Consider the following 27,748-nt stretch of genomic DNA (forward strand, 5'->3'; position numbering starts at 1 on the left):
TATTAATAGCAAAAACACAAAAATCAAGTGTTAGCAAGGATGTGGAGAAAAAGGAGCCCTCCGGCACTGCTGGTGGGAATGCAAACTGGTGCAGTCACTGTGGAAAACAGTATGGAGGTTCCTCACAAAGTTAAAAATGGAACTATCTTACCGTCCAGTAATCACACTACTGGGTATTTACCCAAAAATACAAAAGCACTCATTCAAAGGAATACAGACATCCCTGTGTTTATCGCAGCATTATTTATAATAGCCAAACTATGGAAGCAGCCCAAGTGCCCAACGATAGATGAATGGAGAAAGAAGATGTGGTATATATATACAATGGAATATTATTCAGCCATAAAAGAATGAAATCTTGCCATTTGCAACAACATGGATGGAGCTAGAGAGTATAATGCTAAGCAAAGTAAGTCAGACAGAGAAAGACAAATACCATACGATTTCATTCCTATGTGGAATTTAAGAAACTAAACAAGCAAAGGGAAAAAACGAGAGAGACAAACCAAGAAACAAATTCTTAACTATAGAGAACAAACAGGTGATTACCAGAGGGGAAAGTGGGGCAGATGAGTGAAATAGATGAAGGGGATTAAGCGTACACATTTATCATGATGAGCACTGAATAATGTGTAGAATTGTTGAGTCACTCCATTGTACATCTGAAACTAATATAACACTGTATGTTGACTATACTGGAATTAAAATAAAAAACTTGGGGCTCCTGGGTGGTTCAGTTGGTTAAGCATCTGACTCTTGATCTCGGCTCAGGTCTTGATCTCAGGGTCATGAGTTCAAGCCAGGAGTTGGGCTCCACGCCCAGTGTGGAGCCTACTTAAAAAATTTTTTTAATTAAATTAAATAAAAAACTTAAAAGAAAAAAATGGGGAGCTGGGTGTGGGGATGAGCTAAATAGGTGATGGATATGAAGGAGGGCATGTGTTGTGATAAGCACTGGGTGTTATATGTACATGAGGAATCGCTAAATTCTACTCCTGAAATGGAACTACAGTATATGTTAACTAAACTGAATTTGAATAAAATCCTGGAAAAAGAAAAGAAAAAGAAAAAGAAAAAAAACCTGCATCTTTATAAATACCTCAGATAGAAATGGTAGGTAACACATGAGAGTTTGTCTGCAGAATATGTCTTCATTGGCCTTCTCAGATGTTTTATGAAACAGGTTTATTTTCAGATGTCTGCATTTGCCATCAAGACAAATCACGTCAGAGTTCATTTAGATGTAGAAAAAGTGACAGCTGCAGAAATTGGTCATTTTAATGGAGGCTTAAGACTTATGAAAAGAAGAAATGGGCTTAAAATGTGTGTAAAATATGAATGTTCAATTTTCAACCAACTGTAGCTTCCAAATATTGTTAAAGCTGAAGGAGAGAGGAGTAGTGGATAGAAGTTTTGCTCCCAGAAAAATTCTGTTTCAGTTAGCAAAGTGCTTCTTCAGACATCGTGAGAATCTTCTCTGTGCCAAGCACTATGTTAGAATATTCTTGGGAATAGATATTCTGTTTTTGCCTTCATTCCATTTTCTCCTGAGAGTAAACAAGAGTCACACTCTTGAGAAGGCTGACTTGGATTCTCTTGCAAGGCTTGAATTATTACCATGCTCCCACAATCTTTGTGACTAGCCTGGTCCCAATTTTCTCATCTCTAAGTAGAGAGGAGTTCATTAGATATCCTTACAGCCTGCATGTGTCTATGAACTGTTCTGTATTCTCAATGTGAACACTTCCAATTTGTTACCAGAAGTGAGAAATTCTGAAATTGCAGGGTAGGGAAAAAAAATCTCAAACTACCGTATTTACCATATTACATTTATTTGATAGTATACTCTTTTTCAAAATTAATGTTGTAAGGTTTATCTTAAAATGGATCTCCAAGGTGCTGAATATTAAGAGGCACAACTATCATCGTTTAAAATTTCAGGAGCGAAGAAGTTACTAGTATAATAAAACAAACTTTATTCCCAGTCCTTAGAGGTAGAATCAAGAGGAGAGGAATATATCCACCTGTCACTCAGAGGCAGCCCACAAAGAATGTATTAAATCATTTTCTTCTTCTTCTGAAAATAGAAATGACCCCTGGGAGCAGAAATATCTTTTTCTCTTATGAGTCATAACGTAAAAATAATAAACAGTATTATTTTAATGGCCTCTAAAATAGCAGCACTGTTGCATATTGGAAAGAGTGTGCTTCGAACTTAAATTTATATGAATTTAGATCTTGCTCCTGTCATTTCCCATGAAACTTTGAATAAGATACTTATCTTTGGCAGTTCTGAGCTCCAGTACTGTCATCTGCCAAATGGGAGATAATCACCATTCCCCATTCAGGGTTATGTTAGAATTACTATTGCTTAAATGAATGTAGAGGGCACTCTGGAAAGGATTGCAGCTCCTGCTATGGAGCTAGAAACAGAAGCCACTGATGGCTCCATCTGACTAGGATATGGACAAAGGGAGCAGTTAACAATCCTTTGTTTTTTGTTATATAGAAACACATTGACAGACTTGAAATTTTATCCTTTTTCTGTCCTAACTTCTTAGGCTTTTGTATTTCAAACTCATTAATACACAATAAAGTTTTAAAATAATCCCGAAGTAGATTAAGGGAACAAAATTTATACCTTCATTCAGGGATTTGTGAAATTCATTAATATTTTGGGGCAATTTTTGTTGTCTGACACCAGATGTATCAGTGGCTGCCCTGTAAGAGGCTTAGGAATGTACATTTCACTATGGAAAGTGCAGAGTTAACAGGCACTGTAGTCACAGGTACTTTCTGGGTACTGGGGATACAGCAGTAAACAAAAAACAAAAATGCCTGTTCCGCTGGACCTTTTGAGGGTAGGGGGTGACTAAGTAAAATCCATACCATGTTAGTTAAGTTCAGTGGAGAAAAATAAGATGAAAAGGAATAGGAATGTAAGGGAGGTTAAGATTTTAAATGAGGTGGTTAGGAACGGCCTACCCAAGGAAGTGATATTTGAGAGAAGGCAGAAGTTTAGGCAACATAGAGGTTTCTAGAGAGAATATGTTCTAGGTAGAGGGAACAAGCATTTAGAAAGTCTTTGAAGTTGGAATTTTACATTAATAATTATATAAGCGAGTGTTTGCGGGTAAGGTAGCAAGAGAATGATACTGTTTTTGTGCATACTGAAACGTGAGGTATTTATGGGACATCCAAGTAGTGATGACCAGTAAGCAGTTCAGGAGAGGCTGAGGCTGGAAGGAAATCTGTGGGTCACTGGTATAGGTGGTGTTGAAGTTGTGTGTGGAGCTGCTGCCGGAATTACATTCAGAGTGAGAAGAGCAGAAGTCTGAGACAGAAACCCTGGGCAACACAAACGTTGCGTGGGGATGGAAAAGCAGCCTGCAAGGAAGACTAGGGACCAGCCACCTCAGAGGTCAGTGGTACAGTAGGAGAGAGGGATGTTACTGAAGCAATGGCAAGGGAGAGCCTTCTCTGACTTCTGAGTCTTCCTCCTCCTCTCTCTGCCAGCTCCCAACCAAGTCTGCCTTGAGTACAGCTGTCCCCCCTACTAGCTAATACCTTAGTTCAGGCCTACCTCATTTCTTGCTAGGACTCCATTAATATCGAGTTACCTAGTTTTCTTACTCCTAAATTTATCCTTGTCAGTCAGTCTTCCACACTTCTGCCATAGCAGTCTTTCTACAATACCTAAACACTGCCAGTGGCTCCCCATTATCTTCAGGATAAAGTCTGACCTTCTCAGCCTGGCAAAAGATGCCCTTCCTGATCTGGCATGCCGTACTTGTTCTCACTTTCCAACTCCTTTTCTCCCTCACATCCTAAAGCTCATGCATTCAAATTATCTGTCCTTTGTAGAAAGACACTTCTTTGCCTCCAGGCCTCTGTAGATGCTTTCCTTATTGCCTGGAATGACTAACTGTCCATGGCTCATTAAACACCACAAGATTTGGCTAAAGTATTACGTACAGTCTCTACAAAGCCCTTTCTGACTTCCAGGCAAAACCAGAGTATTTCCTTAGGGCTGGCTTCCTGGTTTGTTGCTTATCTCCAGCGTAGTCCTAATGACAGTATCTTGAAATTATCTCCTGTTTGTTTTCCCTCTCCAGTTTATGAGCCTTCTAGAGGACAGTGGCTTTGATATAAGGATCTTTGTATTCCTAGTGCTCAGTGTAGTAAATGTCAAATGCGATGGTTCTCAAAGTGTGGTACCTACACTAGCAGCATCAGCAACACTGGTTACTTGTTAGAGATGCAGACTCTTAGACCCTGCCCCAGAAATCCAGGAGGGAGGCCCAGCAATGTGTTTATTAAGCATCCCCAGGTGAGTGTGGCACATTTGAGAATCATTAGTCCAGTGAAATGAATGATGGACATTTACTCAGAGGAATAAACTCTGGTCTCGTAAGTAGGGGAGAACTCTTCAACTTCAGTTCTCAGAAAAAGGAAACAGCCATGCTCTAGTGATGGCTACAAGAATTTAAAATAGAGCATATGTAGTTAAGATTGACTGTATTGTTGATGTCATGAATTTGGATTCAAAACCTATTTGGAGCCTATGGATTTAAACCTTTACAATTAGAATTAGATAAACTAAAAGGAAGATACAAACTTGTTATTTAAAGAACCACTCCATAATATTTTTTTCTTTAAAATTCAATTAGCCAACATATATTACATCATTAGTTTCAGATGTAGAATTTAATAATTCATCAGTTGCATACAACACCCTGTGCTCATCATATCACATGCCCTCCTTAATGCCCATCACCCAGTTACCCCATCCCCCCACCTACCTCCCCTCCAGCAACCCTCAGTTGGTTTCCCAGAGTTAAGAGTCTCTCATGGTTTGTCTCCCTCTCTGATTACTTCCCATTCAATTTTCCCTCCCTTCTCCTATGATCCTCTGCACTGAAGAACCACTCCATAGTATCACCACTAGAGATAACCAAATCAGTGACTATTTCTAGGTGATATTATTATGGTTTTGGGTCTTTTGTTATGCTTATCTACAAGTGTACGTTTTTTAATTCAGAAACCTTTATATTTAAGTCATTTGAAATACTAAAAAGTTGAAATAAACCGATCTGATTCTGACCCTTTTTTAAGGTATCTTTTTATTTTCTAACATCTAAACTAGGAATTAAAGAGAAAAGATAAATCCTGGGTTTAAAAAAATGAAGTTTTATCTGATTACCACTTTTATGGATGCATATATACTTTAGAAAATTAGGCATTTTATTGTTGATTTAAGCTTCTATTACAAGTCTGGGCACTAAGTTTTTGCCTATAATATGTAACATTGTTTCTGTGGGATAATCAGTTTTCAGTTGATGTCAATTTAACTTAGAAGACTCCTTTCAGGAAAGTCTGTCATAAGAGAAATGTCGATTCTTTTCTTTCTAGTTCTAGAATAGACTCAGATTTTTTAAATTAATAAACTTTGGGATTTTTAAATTTATTTTTGAGAGAGAGAGAGAGAGCATACATATGCAAGTGGTGGGGGAGGAAGCAGAGGGAAAGGGAGAGAGAGAATCACAAGCAGATTCCATGTTCAGCGCAGAGCCCAAGACAGGGCTTGATCTCACGACCCTGAGATCATGACCTGAGCCGAAATCAAGAGTCAGACATTCAAATAACTGAGTCTCCTAGATGCCCCAATAAACTTTGTTTTTTAGAGGAGTTTTAGGTTCACAGCAAAACTGAGTGAGAAATTCAGAGAATTTCTGAATATCCCATCCCCACATCTATACAACCTCCCAGACTCTGGACACAGAAGTACATTTATTACAATCAGTGAAATGACATTGACATATCATTATCACCCAAAGAGTCCACTGTTTAGGTGAGCGTTCATTCTTGGTGTTCTACATTATATGGGTATAATGACATGTAGCTGCCATTACAGTATCGTACAGAATAGTTTCACTGCCCTAAAAATCCTCTGCTTTGCCTATTCGGACTCTTTAAAAGAAAGTTTTCACAGATCTCCTCACATGGTGATTTAAATTATTCTTATGTCCAGTGCTCCTGAATACTGAGGTGACTAGATATAAATGCTTTAAATTCTTTTTGTTTACAGTTTTTTGTGTTTTTTTTAAGATTTTATTTATTTATTTCACAGAGAGACAGCGTGAGAGGGAAATATAAGCAGGCGGAGTGGGAGAGGGAGAAGCAGGCTTCCCGCTGGGCAGGGAGCCCGATGTGGGGCTGGATCCCAGGACCCTGGGATCATGACCTGAGCCGAAGGTAGGTGCTCAACTTAACGACTGAGCCACCCAGGCATCCCTTGTTTACAGTTCTTGAATAACTACTTGAAGACATTATATATTAAATGCCATAAAAATTATAGAATTGATAAAATTCAAATTAGCAATCAATATAACAAATGATGTTTTGCTGAAATTAAATGCCAGTATTGGGTTTAATAGAAGCATTTATGTATTTTTTACTAGTTAATTTCATTATTTCCATTTTAAGCATGACGGATCATCATGGAAATACTCATTGTCAATTATCATAGATATTACTATTTTCAACCCAATCTATTATTTTATTGGTCCATTTTAATAGTACACTGCAAAAATAGCCCTGAAAAAGAAGTACTTATTTAATGACAAGTTCTTTATTGCCTATTCAAGGTGATACTTATTGCTATGAAATGTTGGAAAACAGTTCATAAAAAGAACCAGTCTGGCTAATACAACCGAATATAATACTAACTGCTCTGGGATACTTCCTTTGAGCCTGAGATTTGTGTGTCCTCTCTCTGTTCTGTCTGCATTACGTGGCCTCAGCTTGTCACCACCAGGACTATAAACACCGATGCAGGAGTACTGCAATCTTGTGGCAGCATTTAGATCCAAAGATGGTCATTTAGAAGATCCAAGACATATATAATTTTTTTTAAGTTTAACATGAAAATGAAAACAATTTTAAAATTTTCAGAGAACCCATGAATGTTCTCTAGGAATAAGTCCCTAGATCTAAGAAACTCAACTCACCTTTATTATAAGTATTAACATGATATTGCTACTAAGTTCATGAGACAATAATATGTAGTATTTACATAGATTTACAATATTAAAAAAATCCTTACCAAAACACTGAATAGCTAGCCTAGTTTTAAAGTTTTTAAACTTGTGCCAAGTTTATTTATTTTTTAAAAAGCTTTTATTTATTTGAGAGAGAGAAAGAGAGAGCTTAAGAGCACAACAGCAGGGGGAGGGGCAGAGGGAGAAGCAGAGGAGGGAGCCAAATGCAGGGCTCCATCCCAGGACCCCGATCCCAGGACCCCAGGGATCATGACCTGAACTGAAGGCAGACACTTAACTGACTGAGCCACCCAGGTGCCTTATAACTTGTGCCAAGTTTAAATTGCATTAATTTCTTGTTATTAATATTTTTTATTAAGTTCTTTATTTTAATTTCAGTATAGTTAACACACAGTGTTATATTAAGTTTCAGGTGTACAACAGAGTGATTCAACAATTCTATACATTATTCAGTGCTCATCATGATAAATGTGTACGCTTAATCCCCTTCATCTATTTCACTCATCTGCCCCACTTTCCCCTCTGGTAATCACCTGTTTCTCCTCTATAGTTAAGAACCTGTTTCTTGGTTTGTCTCTCTCATTTTTTCCCTTTGCTTGTTTAGTTTCTTAAATTCCACATAGGAATGAAATCGTATGGTATTTGTCTTTCTCTGACTGACTTACTTTGCTTAGCATTATACTCTCTAGCTCCATCCATGTTGTTGCAAATGGCAAGATTTCATTCTTTTTTTTTTTTTTAAGATTTTATTTATTTATTTCAGAGAGAGAGAATGAGAGAGAGCACATGAGAGGGGGGAGGGGCAGAGGGAGAAGCAGACTCCCTGCCGAGCAGGGAGCCTGATGCGGGACTCGATCCCGGGACTCCAGGATCATGACCTGAGCTGAAGGCAGTCGCTTAACCAACTGAGCCATCCAGGCGCCCAAGATTTCATTCTTTTATGGCTGAATAATATTCCATTGTATATATATACCACATCTTCTTTATCCATTCATCTATCGATGGGCACTTGGGCTGCTTCCATAGTTTGGCTATTATAAATAATGCTGCAATAAACACAGGGATGTCTGTATTCCTTTGAATGAGTGCTTTTGTATTTTTGGGTAAATACCCAGTAGTGTGATTACTGGATGGTAAGGTAGTTCCATTTTTAACTTTGTGAGGAACCTCCATATTGTTTTCCACAGTGACTGCACCAGTTTACATTCCAGAGGGCTCCTTTTTCTCCACATCCTTGCCAACACTTGTTGTTTCTTGTGTTGTTGATTTTAGCCATCCTAACAGGTGAGACGTGATATCTCACTGTAGTTTTGATTTGCATTTCCCTGATGATCAGTCGTGTGTCTGGCCATTTGTAAGTCTTCTTTGGAGAAATGTCTGTTTATGTCCTCTGGCCTTTTTTTTTTTTGGTCTTCTGCCCACTTTTCAATTGGAGTATTATTATTATTTTTATTTTTTGGGGGGTGTTGAGTTGTATCAGGTCTTTATATATTTTGGATACCAACCCTTTACCAGATATGTCATTTGCAAATATCTTCTCCCATTCAGTAGGTTACCTTTTAGTTTTGTTGATTATTTCCTTCACTGTGCAGAAGCTTTTTATTATGAGGTGGTCCCAAAGTTTATTTTTGCTTTTACTTCCCTTGCATTAGGAAATAAATCTAGAAAAATGTTGCTACGGCTGATGTCAGAGACATTATTGCCTGTGTTCTCTTCTAGGATATTTATGGTTTCAGGTCTCACATTTAGATCTTTAATCCATTTTGAGTTTATTTTCGTGTGTGGTGTGAGAAAGTGGTCCAGTTTCATTCTTTTGCATGTTGCTTTCCAGTTTTCCCAACACCATTTGTTGAAGAGACGGTCATATTCCTTCCTGCTTTGTCAAGATTAATTGACTATATAGTTGTAGGTTTATTTCTGGGTATCCCGTTCTATTCCATTGATCTTTGTGTCTATTTTTGTGCCAGTACCATACTGTCTTGATTACTACAGCTTTGTAATATAACTTAAGTCCGGAATTGTGATACCTCCAGTGTTATTTTTCTTTTTCAAGATTGCTTTGGCTCTTCAGGGTCTTTTGTGGTTCCATACAAATTTTAGGATGGTTTATTCTAGTTCTGTGAAAAATGCTGTTGGTATTACAAAGATGCAGTTTTGTCCTACTGTTATATACATCTTCTAATCACATTATTTGTTAGACTATTTTCTTCTCTTTTTATGTCTTCAGGCACTTAACCCATGGCCTCTGCCTGGTTCTCTTCTCACTATACAAACATGCTCCTCAAAAGTGAACACCCACTAAATTCGTATCACACACCAATCCATTCCCCATCCTGCAGCTGAGTGATCTTCCTGCAACAATCTCCTCATGCCACTTCTCCTTCTTAAGACCCTTCGGGGTATTCTAGTTAATGACATACAAAAGCTGAAGTGTTTAGAGTGAAGTAAAGTAGTATCAGCAACTTACTTCTAATGCTTAAAAAAAGGGGTGGGACAGTGATAAAGCATATACAGTTAAGTTTAATAGTAGAATCTAGGTTTGGGTATATGAATATTCACTGTAAAATTCCTTTAACATGTTTGGAAGTTTCGCAAGATGTCGGGAAAAACCCTCAGGGTCTTCCTGCTGCTCTTGCCATAAAGTGCCAACTATAAAGCCCACTGTTCCTTACAAAAGCCACCTAATTTTTCTGCCCCTCTCCCACCATGTCCCACAACCCACATGCTAGGCTCCAGCCATTCACAACGTCTTGCAGAGCATTAGAAAGGGTGGTCTCTCCCAACTCTGAATCTTCACACATGCTGCCATTTCTTTCTGGAGTATTTCTTAACCAACTGAGCCACCCAGGTGCCCCTTTCTGGAGTATTTCTTCCCTTCCCCTCACATGTGGGAGAACCGCAGCTTATCCTGGTCTCAGTTTAGTTTGCTCTAGAAAGCTTTCTTTGCCCCTTAGGTCTGGTTAAGCTCACTCCCTCGTACTCCCAACAACACACTGTACACTTAAGACACTTCGGTGCAGTGTGTCAGCTCATTTATGGGTTTCCTTCAGCAGAACGTAAGTCTGTCAAGTCTGTCCTCCTTCATTCAACAAATATTCTTTGGGCAAGTTCTCTTAACAGTAAGCAGGATATAAAGTCCTTGCTTTTAAGGTACTTAGAGATCAGAAATTACCCTATTCTTAACAGACACTGTCCCTGCTTGCTCAACAAAAACAGAAACCATGTTGTCTTAGTCTTTTTGGGCTGTTATAACAAAACACCATAGGCTAGATGGCTTTTAAACACCAGAATTTATTTCTCACAGTTCTGGAGGCTGGGAAGTTCAAGATGAAGGCACTGGCAGACGTGACATCTAATGAGGGCTTGTTTCAGGATCAGAAACAGCTGTCTGCTCACTGTGTCCTCACATGGCAGAAGGGGTGAGAGAGCTCTCTGGTGTCTCCTTTATAAGGGCCAATCCCATTCATGAGGCCTCTGTCCTCATGATCTAATCATCTACAAAAGACCACACGCCCTAATGCCATCACTGTGGGGTAGGATTTAAACATACTCATTTGGAAGGTACACATTCACCCTAGAGCGCCCATGCTATAGTCAGAAGATCCTTTACCAATGTTCATTACCTCTTAATCACAACTACAGTCTCTATTTTCGTAACTATACCTCATCTGTAATCACTTGTCCTGGGCCTTTCCCCACAATCTATTAAAATAGATTAAAATCCATTCATATCTGTAAAACTCAAATGGCTACCTCTCATCAATAACAGATCAATTAATTGTGTAAGCTCATAATACATACCTCTTTCACTAAACTTAGAAAAGCTTGGACTGAGTTGTCAGTACTCAGCTCCCTGCCACAGCCAAGATTAATATGCTTGACAATACTAAAAAAGTCCATCATGAACCTCTTCTCTTTATTCAATTATGCAATTAGAAGGATTAAAAAATATTAAAATGCAGGATACCTATATTTGGCATTGACAGACATTTAAAAACCATCTTTACTGGCCAAACCACTCAAAAAACAGAAGTCACTAAATTCCAAATTATTTCTGAAAAAAAAAAAAAAAAAAAAAAAAAAAACCAGAACAAAAGAAAAATAGCTATATACATACTTAATTCTAAGCAATTAATATATCTTTAAAGTGGCAAGCAGGGCCATGGGGCTTATGTGGTTTCAAACCCAAAGTAATCTACAGATTCAATGCAATCCCTATCAAAATTCTAGTGGTATTTTTCACAGAAATAAAAAAAAAAATCCTAAAATGTGTATGGAACCACAGAAGACTCTGGATACGTAAAAGCAAACTTGAGAAAGAAGAACAAAGCTGGAGGCATCATGCTCCCTGATTTCAAATTCTATTACAAGTTACAGTCATTAAAACAGTATGGTACTGGCATAAAAATAGACACATGTATCAATGGAACAAAACGGAGAGCCCAAAAATAAACCCAAGCATATATGGTCAATTAATTTACGACAAAGGAGCCAAAAATATACAATAGGTAAAGGACAGTCTCCTCAATAAATGATGTTGGGAAAATTAGACAGCCATATGCAAAATGAATCTAGACCACTATCTTACACCACACACAGAAATTAATTCAAAATGGACTGAAGACTTGAACATAAGATCTGAAACCATAAAGCTCCTAGAAGTAAACATAGGTGGTATGGCAATGATTTTTTAAAATCTGACTCCAAAAGCAAAAGCAACAAAAGCAAAAATAAACAAGTGGGACTACATCACACTAAAAAGCTTCTGTACAACATGGGAAACCATTAACAAAATAAAAAGGCAAACTACTGAATGGAAGAAAATATTTGCAAATCATTATATCTGATAAGGAGTTAAAACGCAAAATACATAAAGAATTCATACAATTCAACTAGCAAAAAACCAAACAATACAATTCAAAAATGGGTAGAAGATATGAACAGACATTTCTCCAAAGACACACAGATGCCCAACAGGCACATGAAAAAATGCTCAACATCACTAATCATTAGGGAAATGCAAATCAAAACCACTATGAAATATCACCTCACATCTGTTAGAATGGCTAATATCAAAAAGACAAGAAAAAACAAACGTTGGAGAGGATATGGAGAAAAGGAACCTCTGTGCCCTGTCGGTAGGAGTCTAAACTGGTGCAGCCATTGATGAAAACAGTATAAGGTTTCCCAAAAAACTAAAAATTTTGATCATATTTTGACCATATGATCCAGCAACTCCATTTTTTGGGTAACTTATTCAAAGAAAATGAAAACACTAACTTGAAAAGATACATGTACCCTCATGTTCATTGCAGCATTATTTATAAAAGCCCAGATAAGAAAACAACCTAAGTGTCCACTGATGAATGGATAAAGATGATGTTAGATAACACACTGTTCAGCCATAAGAAAGAATGAAATCTTGCCGTTTGTGACAACATATATGGACTTTGAGGGCACTATGCTAAGTGAAATTAGTCAGACAAAGACAAATGCAGTATGATCTCTCTTATGTGTGGAATCTAAAAAGAAAAAGAAAAAAACCCCAAGCTTATAGATCTAATAGAGAACAGATTAGTGGTTGCAGAGATGGGAGGATGGGTGAAAGCTGTCAAAAAGTAAAATTTAAAAAAAGAAAGTATTCAATGCCAAATACATAAATAAAAGGACCAAAGACAACCCCCCCCCCAGAAATATAGGAATATTTGGGTGACTTTTATGACACTAAGTGGCATTACAATACATCAATCAATGATACAAACTATTAAAATCACATAAACACTTCTTAGAATCACTTAGAGTGAGATCTTAAAATTCTCCTACATTATCAAAACCACAAAGAACCACGGAGAGCATGGAGAAACATAAACAAAATAAAAACCATCTCTAATGACCAAACCACTCAGGAAACAAAAATCACCAAATTCCAAGTTATTTTCGAAGAAAACACAGAGCCTAATGGTTTGAGCAGTAATATAAAAGGAAAATAACTATAGATATACTTCATTCTCTACAATTAATCTAGCTTTAAAGGGGCAAATAAGGCAATGTGGCCTGTGTGGCTTCAAAAAATGCTGGAAGAATTCATCTACGTGTCACGTATAAACTGTAAGAAAGCTTTACCTTCGGTTCCTCGGCCTTCCGCTGGCAGTGAAACAGACAGACCAGCTTTAAGTATGCCAGCCAAATAGTTAATGATCTGTAAACACAGATTTACACAAGTACTGAGAGCTCCTGTTGAAACAGACTAAGATGAAAGTCCTTCTATAAAGAACCCTTTAATGATGATGCTAAAGTTATTCTCTAAATATTTTATCTAAATTTTCATTTTATATTAGAGTTTCTTAAAGAGGGCATATTTTACAGATGTTTTTAAAACAAACTGAAATATTTCATTAGATCAAATTATATTCTAATAGGGCTGTTTTCATGTCCTCATCCAGGTGCCAGGAAACTTTTTATGTAAAAGGACTAAATAGTAAATATTTTAGGTTTTGCAGTTCACATAAGGTCTCTGTCACATATTCATCTTTGATTTTTTTTTAACCCCCAAATCTTTAAAAATATAAACAAACCAACCCCATTCTTGGCTTGCTGGCCATACAAAAATAGTCTACAGGCCAAACCCTCTTAGTGGATGGACCAGAGGAAAGACTTGTTGATCAGATTATAGTGAAATTCCTCACAGCAAATAAGCCTGTATTCCAAATTATTTGTCTGAGTACTGTTCACATAAGTCACTCTCTGTAAGCCAAGTATAAGATCCATGCACTTAAAAGAACTTCAGTTTTATTTTAATTTTTTTAAAGATTTTATTTTTAAGTGATCTCTACATCTAATGTGGGACTCGAACCTACAACCCCGAGATCAACAGTCACACACTCTACCGAATGAGCCAGCCAGGTGCCCCAAAAGAACTTCAGTTTTAGCATAAAGCAATAATAACCATCAATTCTTACTTCTTTTCAGCTCAATTTTGAAAATAAAATTGATTACAAAACAAAGTTTCTATAAATTCCACCAAAACAATAGAGGGGTAAAGGTATGCTCATGATACTGTTTTATCACCCCAACAGATCTCTAATTCAACACCACAGGTAATGTCCATAAACTTTACATGATAATTTAATTAACAGATTCAGAAACAGGAAGATTCAGAAGATGTGATTTCCAACTGTAACAATATCACAATTAGTTGTGTAAACCTGGAAAGTCAAGTGTTTCCATTTGCTCCCCATGTTCTAAGTAGAGGGGGGTAAAAGCAGACAAAATTTATGGTGATGGACTTAAAGTTCTATGACTATTATCAATTCATTACTTCTTGGTCAGTGATACACCAGAAGTAAAATTCTTTTATAAGATATCAACAGTGTTTTAAAAATGTAACATAAAAACAAGAATCACAGGCGCCTGGGTGGCTCAGTCAGTTAAGCGTCTACCTTTGGGTCTCATCATGATCCCAGGGTCCTGGGATCGAGCCCCGCATCAGGCTCCCTGCTCAGCTGAGAGCCTGCTTCTCCCTCTCCTCCCTGCTTGTGCTCTCTCTTGCTCTCTCTGCTCTCGCTCTCTCCCAAATAAATAAATAAAATCTTAAAAAAAAAACCAAACCCCAAAATCACATGAAAACGAGCAGTCAAAGCAAAACACTTAAGTACTCATAATATATTAATAATAGCTATCTTGAACACTTCCAGTGTATGCCACTGTTATAAGTGTTTTACAAACATTATCTCCTATAATCCACATGATAATCCTAAAAGGTAAATAGTATAATCTGAAAGATTAAGCAATTTGCTAAAGAAGGGTCAGGATTAGAATCCAGCAATGCTCCTAAACACTACAGACATTGCCATTGTACTTGGAGCAGCTTCTAGTCTTCACTTGAGATAAACAGGGATGACAAAAGGTAAAATTAAGCTGTACTCTGCCTCCCTTTTCTCCCAGGTTCCTCTCCTGTTGTGATGGAAGGCTGAGACACTGTGCTCTTCTTGCTTTGCACAGATTTGTGTGCCTGATACCTGCTTTCTGTGTAGAGCTTTGATTCACATCTCCACAGCTCTATCGGATACATTATGGCCTACAGCATCATGATAATCAGAATAGAAAGAATTCTAGCCTTCCATATTCCTTCTTTATCCAAGTGAGATACCAACATTGTGAAGTTGACATTTTTTATTTGGCCTGACATTTACTGCATATTAGGTGCTGCCACTATTAAAAATATATCATGTGTAGTGTTTTGAGACTCCAGTGACATACTGGTATTTTATATTGGTCAGTCAGTGACCTATTATGTAAAGGGCCAGATAGTAAATAATTTAGGCTTTGTGAGCTATATGGTCTCTGTTGTAAATATTCAACTCTCCCCTTGTAGTCCTTTCAGATAAAATAACTTACCTATTTTATCTGAAAGCTCTGGTGACAAGAGCCATGAGGGGTCTTCACTGGAACTACTTTTGGGCTCATACCTGCTATGTGGCCTTCCATAGGTTATCTGGATGACCCAGGCAGGGTGGGGGCTTTTGGTTTGCTCCCCATCTCACAAAGAGCATCTCCTCCCTTGCCTCAGCTGGCAAGAACAGGGAGAGGCTGTTAATCAGCTGCAGCATCTGCACCCCGTGGTTCTAAGTAAACATGTACGCAGGCTGTTAAGACTAGATCCCTCTAATATGTCAAGGAGTACCTGTACAGTGGAAAGTTAGACAAACTCAATTTTGAATCCCAGTTCAGCTGTGTAACCTGGGGCTCAAAACCCTCTTCTGTAAAAGAGTGAACATGCTATATAATAAAGCAGAACCTCCAAGCAACACGCATAACACACGATGTTCCCATCCCATCTGTTGGCCAAAGCTCTACCTTTGAATATCATCATTCAGTAATCCACATTAAAAAACAGAATTTATCCTTTATCATTTCCTTCACTCTCTCAGACTGACTAGACATGAACTGAAAACCACTGAGTTTAATTAAATAAAGATGTATCATAGCCAATAAATGCTAATCCCAATGGTTATTAACAGTTCCTATGCTCCAGTAGGTCAAAGTTACACTAAAGTAACAGTTTTTAATCAATAAATACGGTACATATTCTACAGTTCAACTGCCTTTAAATTAGGATGCCAATTTTTAACCTATCTACCAGACAGGTAAAGATTAAAGTGAATAATCCTTAGTGTTAATAATGGTGCTAGGTAAACAAGTACTCTCACATACTGATGGTAGGAATGTAAAATGGCACAACTTTCCTAAAAGACTGTTTGGTAATATACAGAAAAACCCTAAAGATACATACTTTTGATCTAGCCATTCAACTTACAGGAATTTATCCCGAAGATAATATTGGGCAAGTGGAAAATTAAATACAACAATAATCTGTCTACCCATTGATTACAATTATGGCATAACTATACATATTATTCAGTCACTAAAAGGGAGGAAACCATATCTACTATCATGGGAAAAAAAAAAACCCAACCCTGATGAATTAAAAAAAAAAAAATCTGATTTCAAAATAGTATATAAGGTATGAGCCTATTTGTTTAAAAAACAAATACAGGGACACCTGGGTGGCTTAGTCAGTTAAGCGTATGCCTTCGGCTCACGTCATGATCCCAGGGCCCTGGGATCGAGTCCCACATCAGGCTCCTTGCTGAGAGCTTCTCCCTCTGCCTGCCTTTCCCCCTGCTTTTGCTCACTCTCTCTCTCTCTGACAAATAAATAAATTTAAAATCTTAAAAAAAAAAAAGCCCAGACCTTTAAAAAAAAAACAAACAGAGACACATAGAAAAAATGAACACTGGTATCTCTAGGTGGTGGGATCATGTGTTTTCATTGTCTTATCTTCATAATATTTTCTCTCACTCTGACAAGAAACATGTATTACTTTACAATTTAAAATAGTGGCTTCCAATTTTGAGAGGAAAGTGCTTTAAGACATAATTTCTTTTAGTTCTTTTAATCTCAGTAAGTATCAAAGAATCTCAGCTAACAGATCAGGAGGTTGTAATTCACCCACAATCCCACAGCTTCATACGGTAGGAAGGCTGACTCCCAGACTTGGTGCCTGTAGGTAAGGATCCCACCACACCTGAGCTGCCCTGGCCTTTCCACTAGTTTTTTAGCTACTGCAACATGCTCCCTTAGGCGGCAGCCACAGTGTTCTCCTCCCCATCTTACTTAGCAAAATTTTACTCAGATACCACCTTTTCTGCAAAATCTTATGTGACCTATTTAGCAATTATTTCATACAGACACATTTGATTTTACTACTTTGAGTCTTTTCCCACAGGAGTTTATAAGCTCCTAGAGGGCAGGGACGGAGTCCTATTTACTTCTGGTTTCCACAGATGATTCAGCAAAGCATTTTATGCACAGCATGTTCTAATAAATTTTTGATGAACAAATGAATAAAGAGATAATCTGTGAGGTCCTTCTAACAGCTACTCCCTGATTTTATAAGTAAAAGAAGGCCCAAAAAGATTGGTTCATGGTCACTCACTTACTGAGTCCTTTCTTTTTCCTAACTCAAGCTGTGCCCTTGTTCACTCATGCTCAAGCTCTCTCTCAGCACTGGAAGAAATATATGAACTCCTCTTAACACCACTTAAATCTATACTCAGACTATAACTCTAGCTGGAATAACAATGATACTTTAAGTAAAAGCTCGTCATCATTCATTCAGCATTTATTTACTGAGCCCCTATTATGCACCAAGCATCATACTCCATTAGCCAGAAAACTCTATTAACTGGCATCTGTGCTTATTGGTAAAATTGATGTCCATAATACCCTAAAGGGTCCACAAACCAGCACACAAATCTGGTCTGCTGCCTATTTTTGTAAATAAAGTTTTGTTAAACAATGCCATACCCATTCATCTATGTACTGTCTATGGCTGTTTGGGGGCTACAAGGGGAGAGTTGAGTATTTACAACAGAGACCATATAGCTCACAAAGCCTAAATTATTTACTATCTGGCCCTTTACATAATAGGTCACTGACTGACCAATATAAAATACCAATATGTCACTGGAGTCTCAAAACACTACACATGATATATTTTTAATAGTGGCAACACCTAACATGTAGTAAATAATTTTGTTATTCTTTGAAATTACCAATCCAATATCTTTGGAAATTACCAATCCAATATCAACCACCAATAGCTGTGTGACCTTGGAAAACTCACATCCATATCCAATATGTGGTAACATTCCACTCCTTGTAGCATATTCCCATAACCAATCATTTCAGAAAACAGCATTAACATACTTCAACTGATAAAAACTAGTGTTTTCCAGAAGTCATGAAACCTTGATAATCTTTAATCCCAGCTAGCTCCTCACAAGGTAACAGTTTCAGAGTGAACAGTCTCATTATTTTCAAAGTCCGTCCTCACATAGAAGTTAATTCTGTGAACAGATCTCTAGTTCCACTATATATCTAGTTTTGCTATGTATCTTGAGGTTTCCTACCAATAATTCAAGCATAAATAGAAGCTAGTTTTATTCCTGATTAAGAAAGACTGTTTCAAACATACTTCCTGAAGATGCTCAGCATTTTGTGGGGCTTTGCTGGCTGTACATAATCCTGGACTAGTGCCTTCAAGGAAAAATATAGACTCTAGATTTCTTCCCTGGGTAGAATCAAAGAGCCCACATCTACAAGGAAATACTTTATTTCAGTCCAACTGCAATATGTCCTCAAAATACCTCTTTAAAAATATTTTTAACCCACAAGCTTTAGAATTTAAACAAATTAAAGAATGTGGGATCAGACAAGACTTCAGAGATCACTAAATCCAAATATCTTAACTTACAGATGAGAAAGATGAGGCTTACATGATTTACCAAAGGGCCAACTAGTTTTCATTAATTTATGTTGGCCTCAAATCAGAAAGTTATACTGACGTTCTATTTATAATCCAGGCAGTGTGCTGGGGGCCAAGATTATATATGAGTCTTAGTAAATAATGAATTCATTTAATCTAAATCAGTGAGATTTTTTGCAATGAAACAGACACATCAGGAGAATCAGATAAAATTCCTTAATATAAACTGTTAAACACCTTACTTTTCCTACAAAGAGAACTCTTTTCCTTTAGGGAGGCAGTTCAGTGTATACGTTAAGTATACTGGCTCTGGAGGTAGGCTACGCATTTTAGACTCCTGATGTTGACTCTTTCTGGCTGTATAACCCTTCAGCAATTTACTTAAAAGCTCCGTGTTTGTTTCCTAATCTTTAAGGGGATAATCAAATTCTGTAAACAATCCTTTCATGGCTGGTACATGTACGTGCGCTATAAATGTTAGGCACTATTATTTTCCTTAGGGAGTTTTCTTAACAAAACAGAAGAAAGTAGGGCGCCTGGGTGGCTCAGTTGGTTAAGCGACTGCCTTCGGCTCAGGTTATGATCCTGGAGTCCCGGGATCGAGTCCTGCATCGGGCTCCCTGCTCGGCAGGGAGTCTGCTTCTCCCTCTGACCCTCCCCCCTCTCATGTGCTCTCTCTCATTCTCTCTCTCTCAAATAAATAAATAAATTTAAAAAAAAAAAAAAAAAAAAAAAAGAAGAAAGTAACCAAGATATGGAGAAAGTGCCCTTTAAAAAGCAGCTATTAAAATATAATTACAATCACTGTAGTAAAAGTTGATTAAATATAAAGGGTAGAGAGGAAAAAATAGTTCTTCCAAGGGCAATTTATAAGTTAAATCCTACTTAAAATACGTGCACGAGTTTTACCTTTAATATTAAAAACAAACTTTACTGAAGTCCATTCTCAAAATCTTTCAAGAAAGAAAATGGTTAAGCACTAATGTCACAGTGTTTCTGGATTTCACTATGGGTCAGTCCTAGGTAGATTAAATGACTGCTTAAACACGACTGCCATGGCCACAGTGGTGTGCCTCAATAAGCTGCATCCTAGAATCCAACAAATATTTGGATTTTACTTTAAAATAATTACTAGTATTTTTACTCAAAGATAGCCTTTTTAAAAAGTTACGCAGTAGGAAGCATCCGTGGCACTCTCTCCCTTGCAAGGGACTATATCAAGTTGGAAAGCCAAGCCAGAGTGACAGAACAGAGGATCTTAATAGCTGTGTGACCTTGGAAAACTCACTTAACAGGTCTCTAAAATTCATTATCTCATCTATAAATTGGTGCTAACATCTACCTCTCAGATTTGGAGGTGGTGAAAGAAGGAGGGCAGCAGAGGAGATAAACTAGGATTTATATGAAAATGCTTTGAGAATGGCTCATACACATGTATACATTACTGGTCCTCATCCTCTTCTCCCATAGGCAGTGGGAGGGGAGGCCATGTAGCAAGCTAAGGTTAAACTACAATCTGTGTTGGGGTACATAAGCAAGCCTTGGTCATTGTTCCTTTTTTAGGTTGTTTCTGGAAATGTAAAACCTTATTACAGTCCCAGATTTTGTTTTTTAAATACAGGACTCCAGAGATCACCATAATTCATGAAGACACATTAAGGCCAAGCATCCTCCTGCTTAGCACCCTCAAACTCATAACAAAGTTTTCTTTGAGTTATACCTATTTATATATTTCTTCCCTCCACCAGCACAGACTGAATGCTGCCATAACGTGTGATGGTAAAATGTCTTTAAGAAATCTTTAGAGATATTTTAAAAAATTAATCCTATTTATGTAATCATTATAAAAATCTGTTCTTCCAAAGCTGAAAAGAACTTTGATGAAAATCCCAGTAGTACTCAAAGAAAAAGTTTAAGTTTCAAGCTTGTATCACTTGATACTAGGTGGAGCCTTACAAACTATTAAGCTCATAAAGGAGGAAACTTAATCTATTCTAAGTATGGAAGGATAGAAGTGTCTGGGGCCTCTAAGTATACTCAGTCACATACATTGATCCAGTGTCAAAAGCAGGGTCAAAAAAGGGTTAAAAAAAAAAAAAAAAAGCATGGTGCAACCTCAGCACATCAGGGACATCAAAAATGAACAAAACTGTCACTTTTGTTTCACTACAAACAAACCATCTAAGTAATATCTAATGCATAGAAATAACTGGGAGGAACTTACAAAATGAAAACAAAGTTCAGGAATCTTAACCTTATAATGGCAGTATTTGAAGTCTTTTTTAGAGTCATTAAAAAATAATCCGCTTCAATGAGGTCACATTAAGTCCATTTTAGTTTAGCAATTAAGAGTAATTTGTTTAAATTAGTAAACTTAAAACATTTTCTGGGATTTTTTTTTTTTGCATTTGGATCCTAATCCATCTCTGCCCTATAAATATCACTTATGTGGACACTAATTCAATTTTCAAAAAGAGAATTCTAATAAAACATTTTCTAATTCAGTTAAGAGAAATCCATCACAAAAAGTCACCGTGCTGTTATCACTTTACAAGTATTATCTCATCAGTCCTCCCCATAACTCTAGGAGGGAGGCATTATTATTTCTATAATACCCACTGTGAAGATGAAGAAACTAAGGTTTATAGATATCGAGGAACCTGTTTAAGATCATAGGGCCGTGACTGAACCCAGGTTAATATGCAGTAGGGACTTTCAGTCACATTAAAAATGAGGTAAAAACTAATTTTTCAATGAGCTCCATGTAATAAAGAACATCAAGAATCCTATACATACTAGATTGGCAGCAATTTATAAAAATAGGTAATTCTTCTCTATCTAAACATTTTTATTAAAAGCAGACCCTGTCATGTAGCATTGGACTTCTTTGTTTCCTTTTCCTGTTTTTACATGTACATAAAAATAGTCTTGAGATACCAATACCAAAGTTTTAAAATTTAACCTTCATTTTATAAGCAAACGTCACTATCTCGCATTTAAAGAATATGAAAGAAATGTCTTCTGTAATTGACTCAGGAGCTAAGCCTGCAAAAATGTGAATCTGTGATTTATTCTCCCTCCATGTCCAACACGCCCACCCTCAGAATCAGTAAAAAAACATACCTAACTTCCAGAGAGCAGAGGAGCTACAGAACAGAATTGAGACATTAGACCATTTCTCCTTATTACAATCATTTGGCTGAAGGGACTGGACTAGTAAGGTGTTCTACTGTCCTTTACAAATTTCAGAATTATAAGTGACAGTTAAAAAGGCATTTGCAACACGAGTCCATTGTACCCGAAAAAGCTGAATCAAATAAGAACATTTGTCACGATTACCCGGTCTCAATTTCTAGCTTCTCTGTCAATTACACAAAGAATCAGCTATTAAATATTAATGGCATGCCATTTGCACTGGAGCTCTTGCAAAGAGCCTCCTGCTAGCAATTTTTGTTATGAAAGAAAAACCGTCCTTTTTTTCTAGGTAAACCTCAAGCCTCTAGAATCCCTCAGATGGGCTACCGCATTTTGTCCTACCCACGGGAGGCTGTCAGGGCCACCTCCACATCCTGGGGAGAAAGGGCTCTGGGGAAGGCGGGTCCCCACAGGTATCGGGGCCGGGGTCCCCGTTCCCCTTCTCCCCCAGCTGTCAGCGACAGGTCCGGCGGCGGGGCGGGGCCGGGCCCGACTGTCCGCACAAAGCGAGCGGGCGGGCGGGCGGACCCTGACCGGGACCGGGGTGGGGGCCGAGCGGGGCGGAGCGAGGCAGGGGACACTTACCCAGCAGCAGTACGTTCTTCCCGGCGGGGAGCTTGGAGCGCGAGCGGGTGGAGACCTCGCTGAGGATGCAGGACCTAGCGGGGAGCAAAGGCGCACGCTGAGGCGGGGGACCGGGGCCCCACCGCGGGAGGGACCGACCCGGCCTCGGCGCGCTTGGGCGGGGGCTGCCGAGAACGTAGTGGCCTCGGCAAGGGATCCCGAGGTGTCCGCAGGGCCGGGAGTGTCAGCGGGGACCCAGGGAAGGGTGGGGTCGTTACCAAAGGTTCTGCCCGTCCTCGTCGTCTCCCGCCGCGGCGCCGCCGTTGCCCGATGTTAGCTCGTTAGCCAAGGGGCCCCCTGTGTAAGTCGAGGCTAATCCCGGCGGAGAGGAACCGAAGGAGCCAACTCGCCCCACAGCCGCCATTTTGGTCGGGAATCACACCACTCCCGGCAAAGCTGAATGAGCGAGGCGGCGACGGCGGCGGCGACGGCGGCGGCGGCGGCGGGAACCCGGATATGGAGCATTCGGCACACGGGAGCGGGGCGTGGTCTGCGGGGGCGGAGCCGCGGGCTCTGAGGGGACTGACGGAATGAGGGAGGACGCACCGCGCGTGCGCTGCTGTCCGTCGACCGCGCGGAAGGAATGCGCGTGCGCGGGCAGCCCCGCAGGCGCTTGTGCTGTGTTCCCCGTTCTACAGGACTCAGTTTGAGAAGTCTCTTGCCCCCTCCACCCGCAGCCTTGGGCTGCAGCAGAGCGGGTTGGGGTGTGTCGGGTGAGCAGTGCTCCCTCCCACTCTTCATTCGGGTCTACAAACCCCGCAATCGACTTGGAATTCCTGCACTCTCATTGCCGTCCCACCCCGCACCCCCATTCAGGCTGAGCGGCGGCGGTCCCCCGCCTACACCGGCGCTTCACCCGCGCCGAGATGGAAATGGGCCGCCCCGCTGCAAAAGAGGCTTTGTGCAGCTCGAGTCCGGAGTGTTACTGGGGTCCCGGGATTTCTGGGCTCTCTGCTTTGCATTCTCACGTGGCGCCGTGTTCCTCAGTCTTGGCCCCACATCTGAAGCAGGTTCCCCCGGACCCTAAGTAGCTGCGTGACAGAAAAAGTATTGACGGGGCTTTCTTTAATAATAGCCTCTGTGTTTTCGTATGAGATGCCCCGCGTGAGATTTGACAAGACCCACTAGATGAGTCATCCATACATCCGTTTATTCAGCACTTACTATGGCAGGCACAGTTGGCACTGGGCATACACAATGGAAAAGAACCTAAAGTAGCCCTAAAATAACTCTTTTTCTATCAAAACTTGACTGGTTAAATTGATTTGAACGTCTGAGCCCCACCTCCAGAAAGAGTTGATGGTTTTTGTTTTTGTTTTTGTTTTTGTTTTTAGATTTTATTTATTTGACAGAGCACAAGCAGGAGAAACAGCAGAGGGAGAGGGAGAAGCAGGCTCCCCACTGAGCAGGGAGCCCGATGCGGGGCTCCATCCCAGGACCCTAGGATCATGACCTGAGCTGAAGGCAGACGCTTGACCGGCTGAGCCACCCAGGCAACCCAAGAGTTGATGGTTTTGAGGCTTGTCCTAGTGCATCTTGTCAGAGCCTTTGCTTAAAATAGTGTGTCCCTTTGTACATTATTGCTGTCGTATTTGAAGATCACTAATCTAATATGTGATCTGATCATTGCTGTTAGGCTAGTGAGAAAATCCATAGCTAAAGACTTTTTTTACAGGTTAACAGTGCAGGTAGAAGCCTAGAAGGCTTTGGAGGCTGGCAAATCTGAGTTGAGATTCAGCTCTATCAGCAACCATAGACCATTTCCTTAACCTCTCCCGAGTCTCAGTTTCCTTATCTGTAAGATGGAGATAAAAGGACCCAGAATTTTTATGGAGATTACATGGGATGATTCTTGTAAAATGGCTTAGAACAGTGACTGACAAATCTTGAGTGCTTGATACACGTTTATTTTTAATGACTAATGTTTTCCTTTACCGTTCAAACCATTCATATCTGACCAACCCCTAGAATTGATAGGCCTAATGAACTCCTGCAGCTAAAACTCTTCATTTTTTGTTAGTTTGTTTATATGGTTAGGAAAGGAACCAGAACCCAGTCTTGGGATCCCAGGCTTTCTTTGGTGACACGCGTCGCAGGATAGGGACTTCTGGGGGAACCTGGGTATTTAAGTCACTGCTATAAAGGAGAGCTGTTTACTGCCCTGGGCCCCCCTCTGAGAGTTGATTCACTCTGTACTTTACTCCCTCAGTCATCTTTTCTTGTCAGAGCATTGTTTTCCCCAATTTTGTTTGTATGCAGAGTTGTTAGTTCCATTATTATATTTACTTAACCTGGGAAGTATTAACTTTATAATGGTGTCAGGCTTCTAATGCCCCATGACTTTTAGATGTCCAGCTACCCACTTATACCGAGGTCAAAGTTGTATTACTTGTGGTTTTATAATATTCCTTATCCAGCATTGTTCTATTAAGATGGCTGACAAAAGTGGTTATTTATGATACCTACTAAGTGTCAGGCACACTATATGTTATGGTTTGTAATCCTCATACTTTGTAAAGAATCAGTGAAATTAAGTAATTTACCCCACAGGTTGAAAGTAGATAATTGAGATTTTGACTTTCTAACCTGTCAAAGGGCCTAGGTCAAATGACATTAGAATAAATGTCCTGGCAACTTTTGATACTGTTATGGTAAATATCTTCTATAAAAATCTCTACGTAACAAAAATAGAGAACATTTGTAGTATGAGGAAATCTATAAAAGGAAAGATTCCAGCAATCCCTTGGAATTTTTGTTATATAAATGCTACTTACAATTGAGCTATTTCCTATACTATGATTACTTTTCTTTCTTCCCCAACTTTTTGTTACATCCAAAATTAACAACTGTCTTGGTTTTTCATTTGCTTAGATTTCTATGCCCTTAATTCTCATTCAGTCTCAAATTCTTGTCCCAGTTGTTTAAAACCTCTCATTAGGTATTTGAACAATTTCATCTTAAACACATCTTTAAGAACTTTCTTTCTGCTTCAATTTGAATTGGTTCTTCTGTGTGCCTAATACAGAACTGTCATCATGGGATCTTCTCTCACCATTGTTCTGGGGGATTTCCTTTGCCTCATTCCTGTGCCTTCTCTTATTTTAGTGGAGAACTTCCTCAAATAGTTTTGTGAAAAAGGGTGTATGGTTACATTTTTGGAGATACCCAGCCAGGGTCTAGCTAGGGAAAAAATGGCATTCTTGAGGCAGTGCGAGATGAAAGCTCAACAACTATTTACAAAGGTGTGAACAGTATTGAGATGGGGGTAGGAAGACCAGGAAGATTTAGACCTGAAGGGGAAAGAGGAAGGAGTGTTTACTAGAATCCAGAAAGAGTTGCAGTTGTAGGAAAGAATTTCTCAATAAGGTCTGTGACTTCAGTAAAGGAACACAGCACTGACTTCTCTCTTTCTCCCCCCGGTATCTTGCCAGTGTCTCATGTTGGCCAAACCCAGCCAGAAGCTGGAGGACAAGAGAATTCAAGTGAAGCAGTCCATGCAGGTCTACCTCCCAGAGCAAAAAGAAGGATAGAGAAGAGAGGAAAGTAGATCTGTAGGGGCAAACGGAAGATATCCAGCACACATTACATGTTTGAAAGTACATTTAGTCTATACTCAGTGATAGTTTGGCTGAGTATAGAGTTCTTATGTTGCAGATTATCTTCCCTTAGGTTTTTTGTTTGTTTGTTTGTTTTTAATTTTTATTTATGAGAGAGAGAGAGCACAAGCAGGAGGAGTGGGAGAGGAAGAAGCAGACTCTCCGCTGAGCAGGGAGCCCGATGTGGGGCTCGATCCCAGGACCCTGAGATCATGACCCGAGCCAAAGGCAGACACTTAACTGTCTGAGCCACCCAGGCGCCTCTTCCCTTAGGTTTTTACCTTGACCCCTTGTCTGCTGGATTCTAATATTGCCACTGAGAAATTCAAAGACATTATGATTCCTAATCTTTTGTTATATGTTCTTCTTTTCCCCTCTTTGGAGGCCTCTAGAACTTCCACGGATTTTCACTAACACATTTACCCCTCCCCCCGTCTGTAGTTTCATACCAATTTTCCTCCCAATTATCACAGAAGAATAATCTATACTCTTAAACTAAAGCAATCTTTCCACTTACACATTAGATTCCATCTCTTCTCCTCAACTCTAGGACATTGCTCCAACAATTCTCCCCCCTTTCTTTATATAATCATTTATTGATCTCCACTAGATCATTTCCCTTGCATACCAACATGCTATTCTCCCATTAAAAAAAAAAAAAGAAATCTCTCTTAATCCTACTTCTTCACCAGCTACTGCTACATTTCTTTCTTCTCTTTGACAGCAAAACTCTTTTTTTTTTTTTAAAGATTTTATTTATTTATTTTGACAGAGAGAGACACAGTAAGAGAAGGAACACAAGCGGGGGGAGTGGGAGAGGGAGAAGCAGGCTCCCCGCTGAGCAGGGAACCTGATGCAGGGCTTGATCCCAGGACCCCGGGATCATGTACTGAGCCGAAGGCAGACGCTTAACGACTGAGCCACCCAGGTGCCCCATACAGAAAAACTCTTTAAAATAGTTGTCTTTATTTGGTGTCTTCAATTCCTCCTTCCCCTTACCCTTATAACCCACTTCAGTCACTTTTACCCCTCTGACTCCACAGAGACTGCTTTTATACCTGTGATCAATAACCTCCTTTTTGCTAAATCCAGTGGTAAATTCTCCATCCTTGTCTTTCTTAACCCATCAGCAGCACATGGTACTCCTTGTGGATATCTGTCTTCACATAGCTTCCAGGTCAGCATGTTCTCCTGGTTCTTTCCCTACCTCACTAGCTGCTCCTTCTCAGTCTTCACCATTTCCTCATTTTCCTGACCACTTAATGCTAAAGGACTGCAGGGCTAGGTCTTTGTTCCTCTTCTCCATCTATACTCCCTTGGTGATCTCATCCAGTCTCATTACTTTAAATCTCAAATGTATGATAAAAACTCCCAGATTTATCTCTCTAGCCCAGAGCTCCATGTGAAACTCCATATTTATATATCCAACTGCTTATTCCACA

General features: G+C 39.3%; 1 protein-coding gene across 1 annotated transcript in view; it reads right to left on the reverse strand.

Moving 5' to 3' along the window:
• Window positions 1-23,217, reverse strand: part of DYNC1LI1 (dynein cytoplasmic 1 light intermediate chain 1) — a 46,811-nt gene extending 23,594 nt beyond the window's left edge. Inside the window, exons 1-2 of the mRNA XM_045903937.3 lie at window positions 22,929-23,217; window positions 22,672-22,745 (exon numbers count right to left, since the gene is read on the reverse strand). Coding sequence (XP_045759893.1) covers window positions 22,672-22,745; window positions 22,929-23,074 — 220 coding nt within the window. The 5' untranslated portion in view covers window positions 23,075-23,217. The remainder of the gene's footprint in view (window positions 1-22,671; window positions 22,746-22,928) is intronic.
• Between the last annotated feature and the right edge of the window lie 4,531 nt (window positions 23,218-27,748).

This window comes from Mirounga angustirostris, unplaced genomic scaffold (assembly GCF_029215605.1).
Source record: "Mirounga angustirostris isolate CCGP_5_RB_7025 unplaced genomic scaffold, mMirAng1.0.hap1 SCAF_1, whole genome shotgun sequence".
Classification (NCBI taxonomy): domain Eukaryota; kingdom Metazoa; phylum Chordata; class Mammalia; order Carnivora; family Phocidae; genus Mirounga; species Mirounga angustirostris.